Source organism: Carassius gibelio, chromosome B25, assembly GCF_023724105.1.
Source record: "Carassius gibelio isolate Cgi1373 ecotype wild population from Czech Republic chromosome B25, carGib1.2-hapl.c, whole genome shotgun sequence".
Taxonomy (NCBI): Eukaryota; Metazoa; Chordata; class Actinopteri; order Cypriniformes; family Cyprinidae; genus Carassius; species Carassius gibelio.
This window is the reverse complement of record NC_068420.1, coordinates 5657814-5676417: the sequence shown is the minus strand read 5'-3', so window position 1 is coordinate 5676417 and position 18604 is coordinate 5657814. Positions and strand designations below refer to the sequence as shown.

Here is an 18604-nt window from a genome sequence, read left to right as displayed (position 1 = left end):
TGATGTTTTCCATTTTGTTCATACAGATGTATCAGTTTTTACAATTTTGCCACATTATGATTACAGTTTAATCTGAAAATGACATCTAAACTCTTAAAAAGAGAAGACTTGCAATAAGTTTATTGTCACCTATCACTTATTTCAGATACCTATATCTGCAACAAAATGTTTGTGCATATATGTGTGTGTGTGTGTGTGCATATGCTTATAGAGTATTAATATATTAGTTTAATCATTGAATTTCAGTGTGTGTGTTTCTGTTAGCCTGTTCTCCATTTTGGATGTGTTTAACTGTCATCCATGCATCCAGGTTGGCTCAGACCACCTCAGATGCCTTAAATGCTTGAACCCCGTAAATGCTGCTTGCAGCTTTAATTATTATTAATATTATTATTATTATTACAGGATATATTTTGTTATGTCTTTAGAATAAATAATTTTCAAATATCTAAATAAATATATTTTCTCTAGATTAGCATGAAGCATTGAAAAAAAATCATTAGATTGTATGTGTTATTGTGAATTAAATAAATATTGCGTAATATTTTGGAATGAATATAACGTAAAAATTATATATTTTATATTTTTATTAAATAAATGAAATGCTTTTATTTTTATATTGTTATTGGGTATATGTATTGCTATCTCTTTAGAATAAAATAAATCAATCAAAATAAAATATTCTCTTTAGATTAACATCCTAATAACATTGTATTAGTATGTATGTTTTATTGTGAATTATTTTTTTGCATTTTAAACATTTTTATTTTATTTCAGCCGTGTTGTCAAGTAATCAACTGATGTTTTTTAATGGATGAAATTATTATTTCTGAAATAATATGGGATATATTTGATGGTATCTCTTTAGAATGAATGAATGAAGAAAGAAAGAAAGTGTCAAAATAACAAATGTTCTGTCTAGACTAGCATCAGTTGTAGAAAAGCTGACCAGTCTGTCTGTTGTCTGATTCTGGGCGTGTCTTTGTGTATCTTAGAGCTGATTGGCCGAAAGATCAGTGCGCTCCTCTGTACATCCCAAAGTTCCGGAACGGCTGGGAGCCTCCCGTGGAACTGTTCCGCTCGTCGCCGTGGGAGACGGAGACCGCCGGAGCACCGGTGCAGACAGAATACAGACCCAAAGAGGTGAGAGCCATGACAGCGTGTGGAAACCTCCTCTCTCTATTACAGCCATATCATCTTTCCCCTCTTTTCCGTCTCAGTTCTATGGATCACAGTCATCGCTCTCTTCAAACGGGTGAGTTATTCTCATTCTATATCTCAGAAATGTTCAGGTTTTGAATCCGTAAGTAAACATTAGAAAAAAAAGCGCATCTTGTGTTCAAAAGGTTAAAAATCTTGAATATTTTTTATATGTTTATACATTATGTTTTAAAAATGATTGCGACCCAACCAAAGAACACCTTCTGCGAATGATTTCATGAGGTCCTTCCAGCAACGGGATCATTCCAACAAGTTTCACTTTAGATTAGAATTTAAATGAATTGTGTCATTCAAACAAAAATGACTTTACATATTTTGTATTTTTTTTTTTGCTAAAGCTGATACACATTCAGACGATCATCTCATATTTAATCAAAAGAGTTCATGAACAAATTGTGTTTTATTTTTTTTAATTTTTTGATAAATCTCAGGTTTTGACCTGTCACATTTTATTAATTACAATTTCATTGGGCCAAAACAATGGCGTTCCACGAATTTGGTCTTTTCAATATTTTTTCATAAGTTCTCATTACCCTGGGTCCTTAAATCAAAAACCCAATAGCATTTTTCTACTGGCTCTTGGATTGCTGCACTTTGATTTCTACATATTTTAATCATGACAACCATCACGACTGATAACTCTAATGGTAAAAGGAAAGCTGAAGGACTTTCGCTCCATGTGAAGATGTTCTTTGCGCTCGTGTTTTTTCCAGATCTTTCTCAACGGCTCCTGCTCCTCGCAAGTATGCGAAGATCCGCTACCACTTCGTGGCACGTAACGTAAACGAGCTGTCGGTGCTTCAGGACGAAATTCTGGAGGTATGAAGACTGTGACAAATCACATTTAACATCTCAAGCCTTTCTCGCAGACAGCAACGAGATCACATTGAGCTCTAATGGAGATGATTCTCCTGAGAGAACCTTTTCTTCTCAAATCGGCCAACAAACCAATGTCTCAAAAGTCATTATGAACTGTCAGATTCCCAAAAGATGAGCTGATCCGAGCTGCTATGCACATTCCTTTGACAAAAAGCACTTGAAACATTTGGTTGTGTTCTGAAGGAACTGTGTTTTAAGGTGTTGGAGGATGATAAGCAGTGGTGGAAGCTGAGGAATCGAAGCGGACAGGCGGGATACGTGCCCTATAATATGCTGGATGTGGTGAAACTGGAGGACCCTCAAACTATGATCGACCCGCCGTACAGTCCAGGAATAGCTTACAGTCAGGTAAACACATTTACACAGTATAAAAGCAGAAAAACAAGCCATTAAAAACACTAATGAATCATTATCTTGTCTCTCACACAGCCGTACCGAGGACAGTCGCCCTCCGGCTCGATGGGGAGTGACAAAGACAGTGAGTTTGAGACGAATACACCAGATAAATACGATCAGATTCTGTCTAACAGGTTTCCTCACTGTCCTCAGGTCACATTCAACATATGGATAAAGTGAACGATGAGCTGCTCATGTTGATCACTGGAAATAAGACTCAACAGCCCACGAGGAACTTCAAGGTGGTGCGTCAGACTACTGTCCCGCTGGCCTTTGACTCCAGCCCGGCCGAGGTCACCACCTGGCTCCAGGCCAAGGGCTTCTCCAAACCGTGAGTCTTCAGAACTATCTGTTCAATACAGGCATTGATTTACTTTAGAATTGATCTAAATGTTTGTTTTTACTGAACTTGATCCTAAACCATAAAATAAAATAGTACATTAAATTTGAAAGAAATCATTCACTCTGAAACCTGAAGTCTTGTAAACTATGAAAAATAATCAGTATTTACTGAGAATTCAACAAGCCGTCTAAACTATGAAGAATATATGAAAATACATACAAATTATTCTTACTTATTAAAACCTCATTAATCCTTCTAAACTATGAAACTTGTATTATTATTATTTTTTTTTTTTTACTAAAAACTCATTAAGGCTAATAAATTAGGAAAAATATTAAAAATTAAAAAATTACATTTTACAAAAACTAAATCCAAAGTGATAAGAAACGTTTAAAATATAGTTTATTTTTACTGAGAACCCAAAGCCTTTTAAACTATAAAGAATTTATGAAAATCAAATGCTTTATTTTTACTAACGTAAGTCTTATATAAACTATAGTTTGTTAAAATAAAATTCTTTATTTCTACTAATTAAGCCTTATACACTGTGAAAAAATTATATTTTTAATCTTTTTTTTTTTTTTTAACTCATTAAGCCTTCTAAACTATGAAAAATATATAATTATTTTTTTACTGAATTGTCAAGTGTTCTGAACTTGGAAAGAAAATGAAAAAATATTTTTTTGTGTGTGAATTAATTAAATATATTAAAAAATACATTTATTAATCCTTGTAAACTATCCAAAATATATGAAAATCTTTACTGAAATGTCAAATGTTCTTGGAAAAACTTGAAAAATATATTGTTTTTGTGAACTCATTAAATATATTAACAAATATATTAATTTATCCCAAACTGAAAACATTCAAATAAAATGAAATTACATTTTTTTCCCCGAGAACTCATTAGGCCTTCTAAACTGTGAAAAATATATTCATTTTTTACTGAAATGTCAAGCGTTCTGAACTTGAAAAGAATAAAAATATGTATTTTTGTGAACTCCTTAAATATTTTAACAAATATATTCATTAATCCTAAACTGAAAACATTAAAATAAAATGAAATTAAATATTTGTTTTTATTATATTATATTATATATATATATATATATATATATATATATATATATATATATATATATATATATATATATATATATATATATATATAGTTTTCTGAGAACTCATTAAGCTCTCTAAACTGTGAAAGATATTAAAATAAAAATATAAGCGATAGTAAACAAAACGTAATAATAATTAAAAAATAAAAAATAAATAAAAGGAACCCATTAAATTCAAAAAGTAAGATAAATGTTGAAAAATAAGTTCAAGCCGTGTGTCTGTCTGTCAGGACGGTGGAGCGTCTGGGCATCCTGACCGGCGCTCAGCTCTTCTCTCTGAATAAAGATCATCTGAAGACTGTGTGTGGAGACGAGGGATCTCGCGTCTACAGCCAGATCACCGTCCAGAAATCCCAACTAGAGGTCAGTGACTCTCCACACAGACTGCACTCAGCAGCACAGATCTCTTCTCATCTTCTCCTCTTTTCTCTCTCCATCAGAAGAGTCGAGGAGATTCAGAGCTGCAGGAGATCCTGTCTAAACAACAAGAGAAAATTTCATCTGCCTCCTAAACACTCACACAGACTGTCAATCAAACAGTCACCTAGCAACAGTAACCGTCGACCAAAACCCACCAATGACCAAACAACTAATCCAATATGTTTTGTAATTGTTTATTTATTGTCTGTGCTTTTTATTATCAGTTCATGTACGTAATATACGTTATCTCCTTCATGCTGGCAAATACTTACTACACTTTATTGCACGAAAACAATGTTTGGGTGAATCTCACGAAAACATGTACAGGTCATGCTTCAGAATGAGAAGAAAAATTATAAACGATAAAAATAAAGGACCATTAAAATTTTATTTTTTGCACTTTCGTGTCATTTTAACCACAATTGCACACAGTAGATTAGAAGTTATTCTCAATTATTAAAATATATATATATATATATATATAATGAATAGTGCTACAGTCACTTGTCACTTCAAAATCAAAAATGACTATTTTAGGACCTTTTTTGCATTTCCATGTCATTTTATCCACAGCTTCCCAAATGCACGCCTTATGAGTTTGTTTCCTTTTTTAAGGAAGGAAGTGAAATGCAATATGTACAGTGCAACAATGTCAATTTAACTTTCTTGTAGTGGTTCAATGTGAGCTTTACATGTTGACCGCTGAGATTCACCCGTGTCTGAGCGGAGTCAATGTTTTCTGGGGTTTGATGTATGATTGCATCTGTGGCATTGGTTTTTAAAAAGAAACGAATGTAAATAATGTGCTAAATTGAGTTGCATCGTGCATGTTCAGATGCCGAATGAATGAAGCGAGAACAGTTCATTTATCAGCTGGATTCATGCATGCCTTTTTTTATTTGTATAAAACGCATTTAGAGACTTTGATCTTCCAGGATGTGGTTTAATCACAATAGAAACTTTAAAAGACACACAGATGAGATTGAATCAGTTTAATCGGATAACAATTGCAGGAAATCAAATTAAATGTCATAGAAGTACAACCTCTTAGTATTATCCTCTGTTAGTTTCTCCAAATGTTATTTATAAAAACCAAATCACTGTATTGCAAATTTCAGAAATAAAGTGACTACCATAAAGATTGTGCCTTAGGAATTACCTTTGAAATATTCAGTGCATCTAGCAACTATGCAAATCTAAAACTCAGCGACTGTAATCCAGCAATCACACAACGTCCAGGTTCATTCATGCACGTTCTTGTACCTTCAGATATGTCCTTTATCAGAAGCGAGTCACATCTCAGTCTTTAAAACACATTCAAAGTGCCACAATTACCTTCAAATACCCCAAAACAAAAGTGCTACGTGTCATTTTATCAATCTGATTGACTGGTCTTTTAGTTACGAGACTTTTAAACGCCTACTAGTCCGCGACGTGCTTGCTCTGATTGGTGGATTCTGCTCAGCTTTTCATTTTTCCGTGCAAACAGAAGTGAGGTTTTATTTGTTGAGGTACGCATCCAGCCAGAGTTCTCCAGAATTTTCCAAAGACCTGAGAGGAGAGTAATGGTACAGTTAGTGCTGAAGCATCGTTCAGTGAATGCATGCAAAATATGAATATTGATAAGTATGAATCATTCATATATTGACACTTCATAATCCAATCAATTCCCAAATGGATAAAATCAACTCCCACAATGTTTTTCCTGGTTTCACTCAGTAAATGTCACAAACTCTCCTGTTGTGTGTAAAAAACTGTGTGTTTGGGGTTAAATCCACCCACATTGGTTTCCACGCAATTTGCTAAATAAAAATTAATAAATAAAATACAATAAAAATGATTATTAATTTACAAACAGAGCCCCCTATTACAGCTTGTTAGAGACCAGGGTTTTTATAGTTAACTAAAAATAAAAAATAAAAATAAATAATAATAATTACTTGAAATAATTAAAAATTTAATTACTAAAATAACTAATATAAATATATATATATATTTTCATGACTACTTATAGTGATGCAAACTAGGGTGCAAATTACTACAATAAATACAAGTATAAATCATATCTTGCATTATTTGAGTGTTTCAAGTAAGTCTTAAATTGCATAAGCTCTCATGTATTTCATATTTTAGTGTCTGACAAGCTACAATAAGTTTTTTTTTTTTTTTTTTTTTTACCTGACTCTTTAGTGTTTACATTCAGGAAAATGCATGGAAATCAATTGGGGAGTCAACATGACCCAAACAAAATTGTGTCTGTGTCGAAACTTTGCATGCATATTCATGACCCTAAATGATAAGTATTCACCAAATTTTAATAAAAGTTAACAGGTTAACCTGTATTTCAAGCTGTTTGAAAACCGAATATGGGCCAATTTCGGCTCCAACCACAACAGATGATGAAATAGTTTGTCAGTGTTGTTATATAGTTATATATTTAGTTTACAACAGTGTTGTTGTAAACAAAAACGTTCTTCTTCACTCATACCTTCGCTTACTCACATTATCAACTCCTCTCTTCACTCATTTCCACATTTCCCTCAGCATTCAAGCAGGCTCGGGTAAGCCCACTGCTCAAGAAACCATCTCTAAATCCAGCGCTTCTTGAAAACTACAGACCGGTATCCCTTTTCTTCCATTCAATGCAAAGACACTTGAGCGAGCTGTGTTCACCCAGTTTTCTATGTTCCTTGTACAGAACAACCTCCTGGACAGCAATCAATCTGGCTTCAAAAGTGGCCACTCAACTGAGACTGCTCTGCTCTCGGTTACTGAAGCCCTGTGATTAGCAACAGCAGCTTCAAAATCCTCGGTACTCATCTTACTGGACCTGTCTGCTGCTTTTGACACTGTTAATCACCAGATTCTCCTGTCCACCCTCAGAAAGATGGGCATCTCTGGAACTGCTCTCCTGTGGGTTAAGTCCTACCTCTCTGACAGATCCTTCAGTGTGTCTTGGAGGGTGATGTTTCAGTCACAACACCTTGCTACTGGGGTTCCTCAAGGCTCAGTACTTGGACCACTTCTCTTCTCCATCTACATGACGTCATTAGGATCTGTCATTCAGAAGCATGGCTTTTCTTATCACTGCTACGCTGATGGCACCCAACTCTACTTCTCATTCCAGCCTGATGACCCGACGGTAGCTGCTCGCATTTCAGCCTGTCTGAGTGACATTTCTAGCTGGATGAATGACACTCACCTTCAGCTTAAACTTACAAGACAGAACTCCTAGTGATTCCAGCTAACCCATTGCTTCATCACAACTTCTCTATACAGCTGGGTTCATCAACTCCCTTCTACTCCTTCGAGGACAGCCAGAAACCTACAGTAGGAGTTGGTGTATGGATCATCAGTTAAGCTTCACAGACCACATTGCTACAACGACCTGGTCCTGCAGGTTTGCCTTATACAACATTAGGAAGATTAGACCCTTCCTGTCAGAGCAAGCCACCCAACTTCTTGTCTAAGCTCTTGTTCTCTCCAGACTGGACTATTGTAATGCTCTCCTGGCGGGCCTTCCTGCATGAACTATCAAGCCTCTGCAATTGATCCACAATGCAGCAGCGAGGGTTGTCTTCAATGAGCCAAAAAAAGCTCATGTTACTCCTCTCCTCATCAGGTTACACTGGCTACCAGTAGCCGCTCGCATCAAATTCAAGGTACTGATGCTTGCCTACAAGACGACCACTGGCACGGCACCAACTTACCTAAACTCACTGGTTAAATCCTATGTGCCCTCCAGAAGTTTTCACCTGCACTTTACCAACTAATACTAGCACTTTTCCTTTTCTTGTCTTTTCAAAACAAACCTGGCTATGCGTTATATACTAGACTAACTGAGAGTTGTCATGGTTACTGTTGTTGTTCTCTTGTTGACCTGACTGCTTCTATTGTTCTCATTTGTAAGTCGCTTTGGATAAAAGCGTCTGCTAAATGATTAAATGTAAATGTAAATACAGGAATAGTTCGGAGCAAGAGCGCCTTTTGAAGGTCATGTCGTGAGATTTCAGGTGTGCATCATACCTGACGATGTCCGCAAAGGCCTCATACAAGCTCTTCTCTTGGTACTTGACTCCGTATTTGTCACACAATGCTCGCACGCGAGGAGCGGCGCGCCAGTAATTGTGCCGAGGCATCGTGGGAAAGAGACTGGGAAAAGAACAAATCACAGCTGTGAAATGCAGAAGATAATGTGAAGCCATTTTTGCACTGAAACTACTTCCGTTCTTCTTACTGGTGCTCGATCTGAAAGTTGAGGTGTCCACTGAACCAGTCGTTGAAGAAGGATTGCTCGATGTTACAGGTTGCATCCAGCTAAACGACAGAAACACAGAGTTGGCGTGCTAGAAAGACTTCAAACCCAGTGCGGCCGTGACGGCTCAGAAAGTACCTGCATGCTAAGCCAGTCTTGGTGTTTCTCGTAGTCGATGTCCATGGGGATGTGGCTCATCTGGGTCACCCACACAAACCAGTGACTCTCCATGACCCTGCGGCCCACAGGAACACATCCACACCACAGTCATGCGACTAGTCAAAACATTATATTTAGTGCTGTCAAACGATTAATCGCGATTAATCGCATTCAAATAAAGGTTTTTGCTTACATAATATATTTTGCTTACACAATAATAGTGTATTATGTATATTTATTATGTATATATAAATGCACACACATACAGTATATATAATAGGTTCCTGTGGCTCAGTGGTAGAGCATAAAAAAGTATAGCCTGAATGTCCTGTAAGTCACTTTAGATTAATGTTTCTGCTAAATGGATAAATGTAAATACATTTAATATGTAAACATAACATATTTTTCTTAAATATATACATGCATGTGTTTGTATTTATATATAAATAATAAATATACACAGTACACAGATACATTATGTAAACAAAAATGTTTATTTTGGATGTGATTAATCATAGACGGCTCTAAATATGTGTAAAATAAAAGCAAAATATCAATAGTAAAATCACACAAAGTCAAAGCTAAAATCCACATAAATGGTTGACTGTAATTCCATAATAAAAGGTATGTCGTACAATACTTTGTGGAGCAATAATCGTTGTTTAGCTATGTTAACCAAATAATGTTGATAATTGGATTGATGGCTCACTCAGATTCATGTAAACACCTCAATCAATTAAACGGAGTACAAATCGAATGAAATTGTTTCACTGGGTGACTGGGGAAAAAAAAAATCATGCTTGATATATGGGTGTCGCGATGTACTGGTACTGACGATAATCGTGATATTTAAACAGTGAAATCGTTTTAACTGGGGGTGTCACAATACACCGGTATGGAGTATATATTATGGAGCATATATTATTATATGCTATGGAGTATATATTATTACATAATGTAAAGACATTATTTTGATACTCCTATACAAGTCAAGCTGTCTCTCAAAACAGTACTCAAGTATTTATTATTATTTTTTTGAGTATCAGTTGGTAAAACAAGGTACATTCATATATGGGTAGTTGACATACCAATTTTTAAGCACATCTAAAAGAGGAGGAAAACGTCAGAAAAAAAACAATTATGTAGAAATTAGTAATTGGTATGTCCCAAAAGTTCATCAACCAAAAATCAGTTTCGGCTGAAATGGTTTTAAAGGACAGAGATGGGAACAAATAATTAGCATTTTACAGAAGCTGTATTTTAACTACAGCAGGTAACACTATCAGCAGTGTGGACACCGAGGCTGCGTTGACAATATCGATTTCTCCTTTTTAATAGATTTTGGTCAGTGCCTTTAGTTGGTGTGCATTTCACCTGCAGAAAGATGTCAATGAAATAGCTTGTATATAAAGCTCACATAACCCCAGGAAACCAATTTCTAAAGCTTGATAGTCCACTAGAAAAAAAAAAACTCTAGAGAGGAGGTTTTTGATAAATACATGCACTATATTACATATGCTTTAAATAACCTGGTAGTGATGTCATCATTATTTAATGTCTGTTTAAATCAATCTGTCATGAATACTATACATTTTGGTATCTGTGATTGGTAAAAGTGATTTAGACCAAATTTATCTTCAACCAATTTGACATGTATCTTTTCCCCCTTGACTTCCAAAATGTTTAATTAAAAAACTGAAACTCATTGATTAGAAATCAGAATCTCTCTCTCTCTCTCTCTCACACACACACACACACACACACACACACACACACACACACACAAACAGAGCAGTGTGTAACAATAAACCATAGTACTTTGATTTTAGTCATAGTATTGATTGACTTTATTCATATAACATGGTATCTCCAAAAATAATATGGTAGTACTATGGTAAGTGCCCCCCACAAACGCTTAATAGGACTTCAATAATTTTGGGTAAGTTAAAGAAAAGCTTGGCACTTCATGGTACAAGTGCGAAAAATATGGTACTACCTTAAGTTTAAAGCAGAAGTAGTAAATGAAATGATTATTTGTACCTCACGATATTAAACAGAAGCACCGCCCACAGCACACCGTAGAACTGCGTGTAACACAGGAAGTAACGAACGTAGTAACTTATACACCACACAAGGTCCTAAAACAGATAAGACGAGAAGAGATAAGATAAGGGCAGAGAAAGTGCTGTAAAATCACATTCTGCTGCATAAACATGGAACGAGTCAAAGCAATCATGGTAACCTACCACCCAAAGACCATGTACGATCATATTCTGAATGATCTGGAACTGGAAATACACCGGAATGAGCAGAGGAGGTCCAACTGAGAAATAACAACAGAAGATTCTATCATAACTAGTCCTGTAGAACAGAAAATCTGTGGAAATCATAATCTACACATAATCACACATTTTGTTTTACATAATAGTAAATTTTACATAAACATTTACATTAACATTTTTATTCATATACTGTATTTCAAATTTCGACTTAATATTTCAATGTATAGGCAATATTTAATTGTTTATTTGCAATCCAAATTAAGATATAAATTCCAGTAGGAATCTTGTAAACATTCCTGTAGTAGATGCTGTGCCATAAAGCGACTTACTGAAGAAGAAGTACTTGTGCTGATGGTTGTAAGGCAGATTCTTGATCTTTTTAATGCCATACTGTAGTAAAGACAGACAGAAAGAGTCCAATTAGATCCAATCAAGTATTTTCTTCACGAATGCGTCATGCGGATGGTGTGTTCGTACCTCCACAGGCTGCACTTTTCCCACCACAAACGCATTGAGCATGTTGACGTCTGGGTCCTTTTTGAAAATGTTGGGTTTAGCGTGATGCTGGAAGTGGCGGTGGTTCCACCAACCCGCCGATGCTCCCTGAGGAATTTCATTTTTGTATTTTCAGTGAATTATATTTACATATATTTATCTTATAAATATTCAATATAACTGTTTACATGTGCATTTGTGATCAAACGAATGCACGGTTTTGTGTAGTCAAGCTATAGCATATATCTGTCGAAAAATTGTAAATCTTTTTTCAACTATTAGTTCACCCAAATATAAAACTTACCCCATGATTAACCTACGTCAAGCATCCTAGGCCTATATGACTTTCTTCTTTCAGAAAAATGTAATTGGAGTTCCTGGTTCTTCAAAGCTTTATGATGGTGGTCGAGATTTAAAATAAATAAATGCAATGCAATGAAGTGATGCAATGAAAAAAAACTATATTTAAACTTCATAAACCATAGTCTCTGGCTTCTGCTAACTATGTGCTAAACTGCTAAATTTTGCTTCAGAAGGCCTTTATTGACTGTTAAAAGTGGTAAAAGTTGTTATAAATGGATGAGTTTGACTCGTCTTTTTCAGTGTCACCCTTGTGAAGTTTGACTTTCATAAACTGCATCTCAAAAACCTTCTTGTCCAGGTTGATATATGCTTTTAAATTATTAATTTGCCTTTGATTTACAGCTTTTTCAGAGTTCTGTGGCAAGGTTTCAAAACAAAAGGCAAAAAACCTTGCATTCTTTTCCAAGTGGATAATATTATTCAATATTTTCCATTTTAACTTAAAAGTGCCCCATTATGTTTTTTTTTTTTTAATTACCTTTCATTGCAGTGTGTAACACAGCTCTAAGTGAGTGAAAACATACTGCAAAGATTTAAATCTGAAAGTGCACGTGTATAAAGTTACTGTCTCTCAAAAGGAAGAGTCGTTTTTTCCCCAAGTCGTTTCATGTTGATGTCAACATGAAACATTACCATAGTCCCCGCCCACCTTTTGGTCTTTTCGCTTGGTCTGAATGAAAATGCTAATTCATTCTTTCATTTTATTAGTTTATTTGACAGGGACCATGCACAGTTCAAGCCCTGTACCAGAGTTAGCATTACAGCTAATTTACATCTGTGGTCCCCTTTGACACTAGGTGCTGCTTCTGGAGTGGTAAAATAGCGGTGTTAACGCTGTACACAAAGCAGCATTGCGCTCACAAACACTGCTTTATCAGGCATCACAGGCTCATGATGAAAAGCCCAATCGGACAAATCACTGCAGATTAGCATCATGCATAGGAGGGGTTTGGAAAACATTTTCATTGTGGGAGTTGCTGAGAAAGTAATGTAAAAATACATGCATATTTTAAGAAAATGAAAGTGTTTTTTGACCTTGCATGCGTGTCAACCTGTTGTTGGGGACTCCCAAAACCAAAATATGAACCTTTCATAACCCATAATAGGGAAAACTTGCTATAAAGAGATAGCTTTTCCTCTGTGGTTTTTCAGAGCCTCGCGCTACGGTTTAAAGATGCTGTGGGAAGTTTGAATATTAAAACTGTGTCATGAAATCCTTCCTTTTTTCCATTTGGATGCTACTGTTCAGTGTTTCACGTTGTTGCTTTTAAAAAACACGAAATATTGTTACAAATGGATGTTTTTAACGTCTCAGCCCATGTTTTTAAGATGCTATGTGAAGTTTAACTTTTAAAACAATGTCAAAAATCCTGCCCTCTTTTCTAGCTGAATACTATAGTTCAGAGGATGTCTTTGAATCATGGATTTTTCAATATCAGAAGAAGAGGCTTTGGTTTACTTTGCATTACCTCAACGGAAATGGTTACAAAATGACAAGAAAACTTAAAAGTTACAGCTGCGAAACCTGAAAAACAACATGTGACCACAAACCAACTGATTGAAAATATCCTACACCTAGGCTAACGAGCTGTATTCCTGAAACCATGAAGACTGGACCAGATATATTGGTACCTTCAGGTGTCCGATGACAAATTTGTGCAATAAGTGATCCCATCGTGAGTTTTTGAACACGGACAGATGACCGAAGTCATGCTGCAACCATCCAGCCTGCGACTACAGACAAACAATCAAAACAAATAAAAAACATGAACATTTACATTGTTGAGTTTTGCATTAAGACGTTGCCAGTTATGCTCTTTACAAGAGAACTCCTTGTTGACCAGCTAACGGAAACTAAGCTAGTTAAGCACACCACCACCATCTTGGTTACCAATTCTCCTGCTCTTTTTAAACACAGGCTAATGAATACCTGTGCGGTGGCCAGTATAACAGCCACTATGGCTGTGTTAATCCAGCCGGTTCCAAAGTAGCACAGCATCATCAGGGCGATGGCCTCCAGGAGCAGGATGTGACCCAGATGCAGGATGAAAAACAGGGGCTGGGTTTTGAAACACCCCTCAGCCTCCAGGCACTCACGAAGGGCTCGGAAATCCTCCACAAGAGCCCCCTGAGAGAAAACGGTAAAAGGTAAAAAACAACAAATACAGTCCTCTATGGCCATGTTCACACTGCGAAGGGAGTGACAATTGCATTTATATGCAGGGGTGAATGGACTTTCATGACCTGAATTTTAATCCGTGATCATACAGTAGTTGAATCGCTCAGTGAAAGCCAAATTGGAGTATGTGACCCATGTCTTCGGGCAAAGGTTAATCTGAGCGGTTCATTGCTTTTTGTGCTTTAATGTCACACTTAAGTCAACAAGCTGTTATTTGGGTGTCTGGGAAGAGGAATTACTGCCTGACAGTCATTCTGTGAAGAGAAGGTCATGATCCAGAGCTCATAAAATAAACATAGCTGCTTTCTGGAATCAAACGCATTGTGCAGCACAGTATTAAATTGAGAACGCCTTTTAAACTGCAATACAATTCCTCAGTTTGAACTGATTTGAAGATTTTAGAAGTAAAATTAAAATTGAAAATGAAATAAAAAAGCAGTTATGACTTTTCATTTCACAATTACGACTTCTGTCACAATTCTGAGGAAAAAAACATCAGAATTCAAGATATATGCCATGCCATGTCATTTAATAGTAATTTTAGAAAAAAGAAGTTCATCATTTGCGTTTACACGACAGCGATGTAGTCAAAAATGGAAAAGTTTTTCCCTTGCGTAAAAAAATGTCACATATACATGACAGCGTTTTCAAAATGATTCACGTTTCCAGAAACACTGTATTACGTATGCCAAGCCAGTGGTTGGTGCTGTCACCTTGTTAGTAAACTAATATTGGTGAAGTAAATCCACACTTTGTTGAAGAAGCATTAGCAAACTCTTGAGCAGCAACAACAGCACCATATTCTCCACCAATGTTGTGCATGTTTGTTCGCACTTGCCTTTAAAATTGACACGTAATGCGCATGTCTACATTCCTAACATGTACTACGCACGCACATGACTTAAGCCCCTTTCACATTGCACGTCGGACCCGCAATATTTCCGGAACATTGCTGGGTCCCCTTCTGTGTGAAAGCAACCACGTCCCGGGATTGATTACCGAATTGAACCCGGGTCGGGGACCTAGTAACATTGCGGGGTTCGACCCGGGACGAGCGTGATACTGTTTCGTATCGAAGTGATGACGTGCGTTATCGCGCGACTCTTTTACCGGCTGTTTTGAAGGAAGATCAACGTTCGCAACGAAAACACGTGCAAACTGTAATGAAGCAGAGATCAGTTAGTTCCTCACTTTCTGCGCTGACGCCGAGATCGTTTGCTTGCTTCAGTGAAAGTATAACGTGCCTAGCGTTGTCGACTCGTACATTACACGTCACGCGCTGATGTCACGTGTCGTTACGGGATCTTCAAGGGTTGTGTGTGAAAGCACGCGCATATCCCGGGTCATCACTGGCAGTGTGAAAGTAAAACACATATGTAATCAATTGCCAGAATGCAATGACCTGATAACTTTCTCTGAATTGTAATTCAGAAAATTCCTGTCACCCCAAATTGTATTTCAACTCAACTTCCTGTGTAACGTGGTTAGTTAATTTCAAATTCACACTCGATAACTAAATTCTTAGTTCGATAAGTGCATCCTAACCAGATTAATGGAAATTCCACCAGCTGTCATGCTTCAGTTAAGTCTCGGTACTCACATTTTTCTGGCGGTCTTGACTGGGTTCAGACGCCTCAAGTTCCCCAATTAACAACGGCTTCATGTATTTCCTCACAAGCTGAAGATTTGGATGAAACGCATTAAATGCGTCCTGTCACAACAGAGTCAACATTGATGATTGTTATTTTATTCTTTTCTGAAAAAATTACAACAACACTGAAATAAACAACTGCTTAAGTAAGCAGCTACCTTATGGTCCCTTAGAAACACATGCCTTAAATGCCCCAGAATGCTGTCTAGTTTGTAATATTTGAATATTAATGCACATTAATATTTGCAGGATTAATTATTCTTATTAAAAAATTTTGTACGATGCCTACAAATTATGGTTTTGACTACAGTACATTTGGCCATTGTGTATGGAGAGATAAAAGTAGGTAACTGCAACCCCCCCCCCCCTCCCCGTACAGATTTAATTTCTTTCAGTTTTAAGAAAAACATTTAAGAATTGTGAGATGTAATCTCCTCCACAGACATATCACCCTGCAGCACAAGACTGGTTGCCCACTGAAGCTAAGCAGGGTTGAACCTCCTGGCAATAAGTGTATTGATGCTGAGTGTTTCACCGTGGCATCTTCTCCAGCATAGTGTCCGATGATCCTCAGTCCTCCGGGGTGTCTCTTCACCCACTGGCTCACATTATAAACCTTCCTTTCCACCACGATCCACTGATCTCCAGACTTAGTGTGTTTCTGCACCTCCTCCCAGGTGTACGTGCCGAACCTCCCATTGGTACCGGCGATCCGGTCCGTCTGCTGTCCTCCGCCACCCATCGCTGATCAAACGCTGACTGACTGATGCTTGCTTTGCACTGTAAGACCAAGTAATTCAATTCAATATTTCATATGGTTTATCAAAATGTCAAAGAACAGTTTGACTCACTTGACAAAACATGCAACAAATTGCATGTAATGATCACTCCTGCCATTAATTCTGCACTATTTAATGTACAAAAAGGTGCCATCTAAATTAATTGCATTTCAAGTATACGTCAGTGTAAAAACCAGCCATTCCCAAAAATTATGACCAATAAACAGTCGAGGTGGGCGCTCACTAAATTATGAGACAAAGCCCATTGTTCACCATTGTTCAGGATTCATATTCACTCTGCAAAACGTTTTGTCAGGTAATCAAAAGCTTACCATCTGAATTTTGTTACGTCAAAAAATATGAAGTAATATTACAAGAATCACCCTGAAAACGTTAGGTTACACCAATGAAAGTCGTTTTAGGGTCAGGCCTGAAATAACACCTTTTCACTTTTTATAGTGCACTGAAATACAACTCTTGTCTGTAGGAATGAAACAATACTCACATAATCTCATTGATTATGCAAAGGAAGCCTTAAATACATGCGGAAATACACATTCCGAAATATTTTGCTTGCTTCCTTATTTTTTTTTGCGTTAGTGACATCTGTTAATGTGTTTTTTCCGACTTTGCATGACAAAGAAACATGCAAACATAGCAGGAATAAAAGCATTGCAAAAAAATCAACAACTCTAGATTCTTAAGAACTGCTTATTTGAACATTTCAAATAAATAAACTGTTAAATCTTACATTGAAAACGAAAAATCATCCTTTCTCTTAATTAAAGAAAATGAACGCATGCTGTCATTGCATTCATTGTTACGTAACATGAGAGGAAATAAAGAAAGAAAAAGCACTTACAATAGTTCACTCACCCTCTCTGCAGAAACTTCACACACTCATACGGTGTGTGTGATGATAAAGAGAAGCGGATGAGAGGCTCATACTGTCTTATACACTCTCCTCATCACTTGTACTTCTGATGATTTCCGAAAAGATCATTCGAGAGCCATCAGCCAATCAGGGCGCTACCCTGCGCCGGTCTCGCGAACGAGCAGCCAATAGGAAGAGAGAGAGAACTTTGGAAGGGTGTGGAGAGCGCGGAGATAAAGAAGAGTTTACTCTGGTTCGAGTGCCACATTAGTACATCCAGCCGGCAAAGTGCAGTCATGCTGAAACTATATCAGTCATCTTAACAGAAATAGAATGTAAAACTGCTACATTAGAAACCTGTTAATTGTTTATAAGTCATTTAACTTAGCATACAGAGTGAAAATATATAATAGTGACCTACATCAGTTTGAACGGTAAAATGCATCATGCATCTCAGAATACTGTAAAAAAAATATATAATAATATATATATATATATATAATAATATATATATAATATATATATATATATATATATATATATATATATATATATATATATATATATATATATATATATACACACACACACATACATTTTCCTGTAACTTGAAAGGTTCGCTGCATAATAAATAAATAAAAAAACCCTATCTGGATGTGTGGAAAAAAAAAATCCTAAACTATTAAATTTAATTAGTTCCAATTCAGTTGTTCAAATATGAATTCTCTATGCACGTTATTTAGCACAGTCCCAGCACAGATTGGTAACTGATCTGACTGTTAAACATTTCAAATGCAAAAAAAAGAAGAACTTTGGACTTTTCAGAGAAAAAGAAAACACTGCAGACTTATTCTGAACCTGTTTATTTCCTACAGCTGCATTTTATCATCCTCCACAAGTTGTGTTAACATGAATGCTTTATTATCTGATAAAGCTTACAGTAAAAGGAGATAAGATAATTACATCACTCATACATACTAATTTGGAGATGCATAAAAGAACATTTTGCAGCTGCAGCATTACTTTTCTTTTAATTCAGGTCTTTTTTTATTACATTTTAGCAGACTTAAAATTTCCAACTAGGCTACTTAAGAATTAAAAATGAAAAAAATATTTCTATACCTGTAAAAAATAATTTAATCTAGTTTATGTAGCCATATCTGAGTATCTGTGCATTTAAATACAAA

At 36.2% G+C, this 18604-nt stretch overlaps 2 protein-coding genes across 7 annotated transcripts in view; one reads left to right on the top strand and one right to left on the bottom strand.

Annotated features, from left to right (window-relative positions):
* The window catches only part of eps8l2 (EPS8 like 2), a 42070-nt gene extending 36551 nt beyond the window's left edge, over positions 1-5519 (top strand). For all 5 annotated transcript variants that reach the window (XM_052597467.1, XM_052597466.1, XM_052597468.1 and 2 more), the window contains 8 exons: positions 996-1143; positions 1221-1255; positions 1935-2040; positions 2299-2448; positions 2530-2578; positions 2650-2827; positions 4191-4323; positions 4401-5519. In XM_052597467.1, coding sequence (XP_052453427.1) covers positions 996-1143; positions 1221-1255; positions 1935-2040; positions 2299-2448; positions 2530-2578; positions 2650-2827; positions 4191-4323; positions 4401-4472 — 871 coding nt within the window. In that variant the 3' untranslated portion in view covers positions 4473-5519. The remainder of the gene's footprint in view (positions 1-995; positions 1144-1220; positions 1256-1934; positions 2041-2298; positions 2449-2529; positions 2579-2649; positions 2828-4190; positions 4324-4400) is intronic.
* fads2 (fatty acid desaturase 2) lies at positions 5358-17570 on the bottom strand. Of its 2 annotated transcripts, none has more exons than XM_052597471.1 (13): positions 17406-17570; positions 16300-16544; positions 15714-15824; positions 13865-14062; positions 13567-13668; positions 11554-11679; positions 11406-11466; positions 11041-11117; positions 10835-10932; positions 8774-8870; positions 8618-8697; positions 8407-8532; positions 5358-5931 (listed from the first exon to the last, which is right to left on the bottom strand). In XM_052597471.1, exons 2-13 carry the CDS (start codon positions 16504-16506, stop codon positions 5880-5882), a joined length of 1335 nt encoding a protein of 444 aa, XP_052453431.1. In that variant the 5' UTR covers positions 16507-16544; positions 17406-17570; the 3' UTR covers positions 5358-5879. The 2 variants fall into 2 exon arrangements, with proteins under 2 accessions (XP_052453431.1, XP_052453432.1); XM_052597472.1 differs by having other exon boundaries at positions 17420-17568.
* Between the last annotated feature and the right edge of the window lie 1034 nt (positions 17571-18604).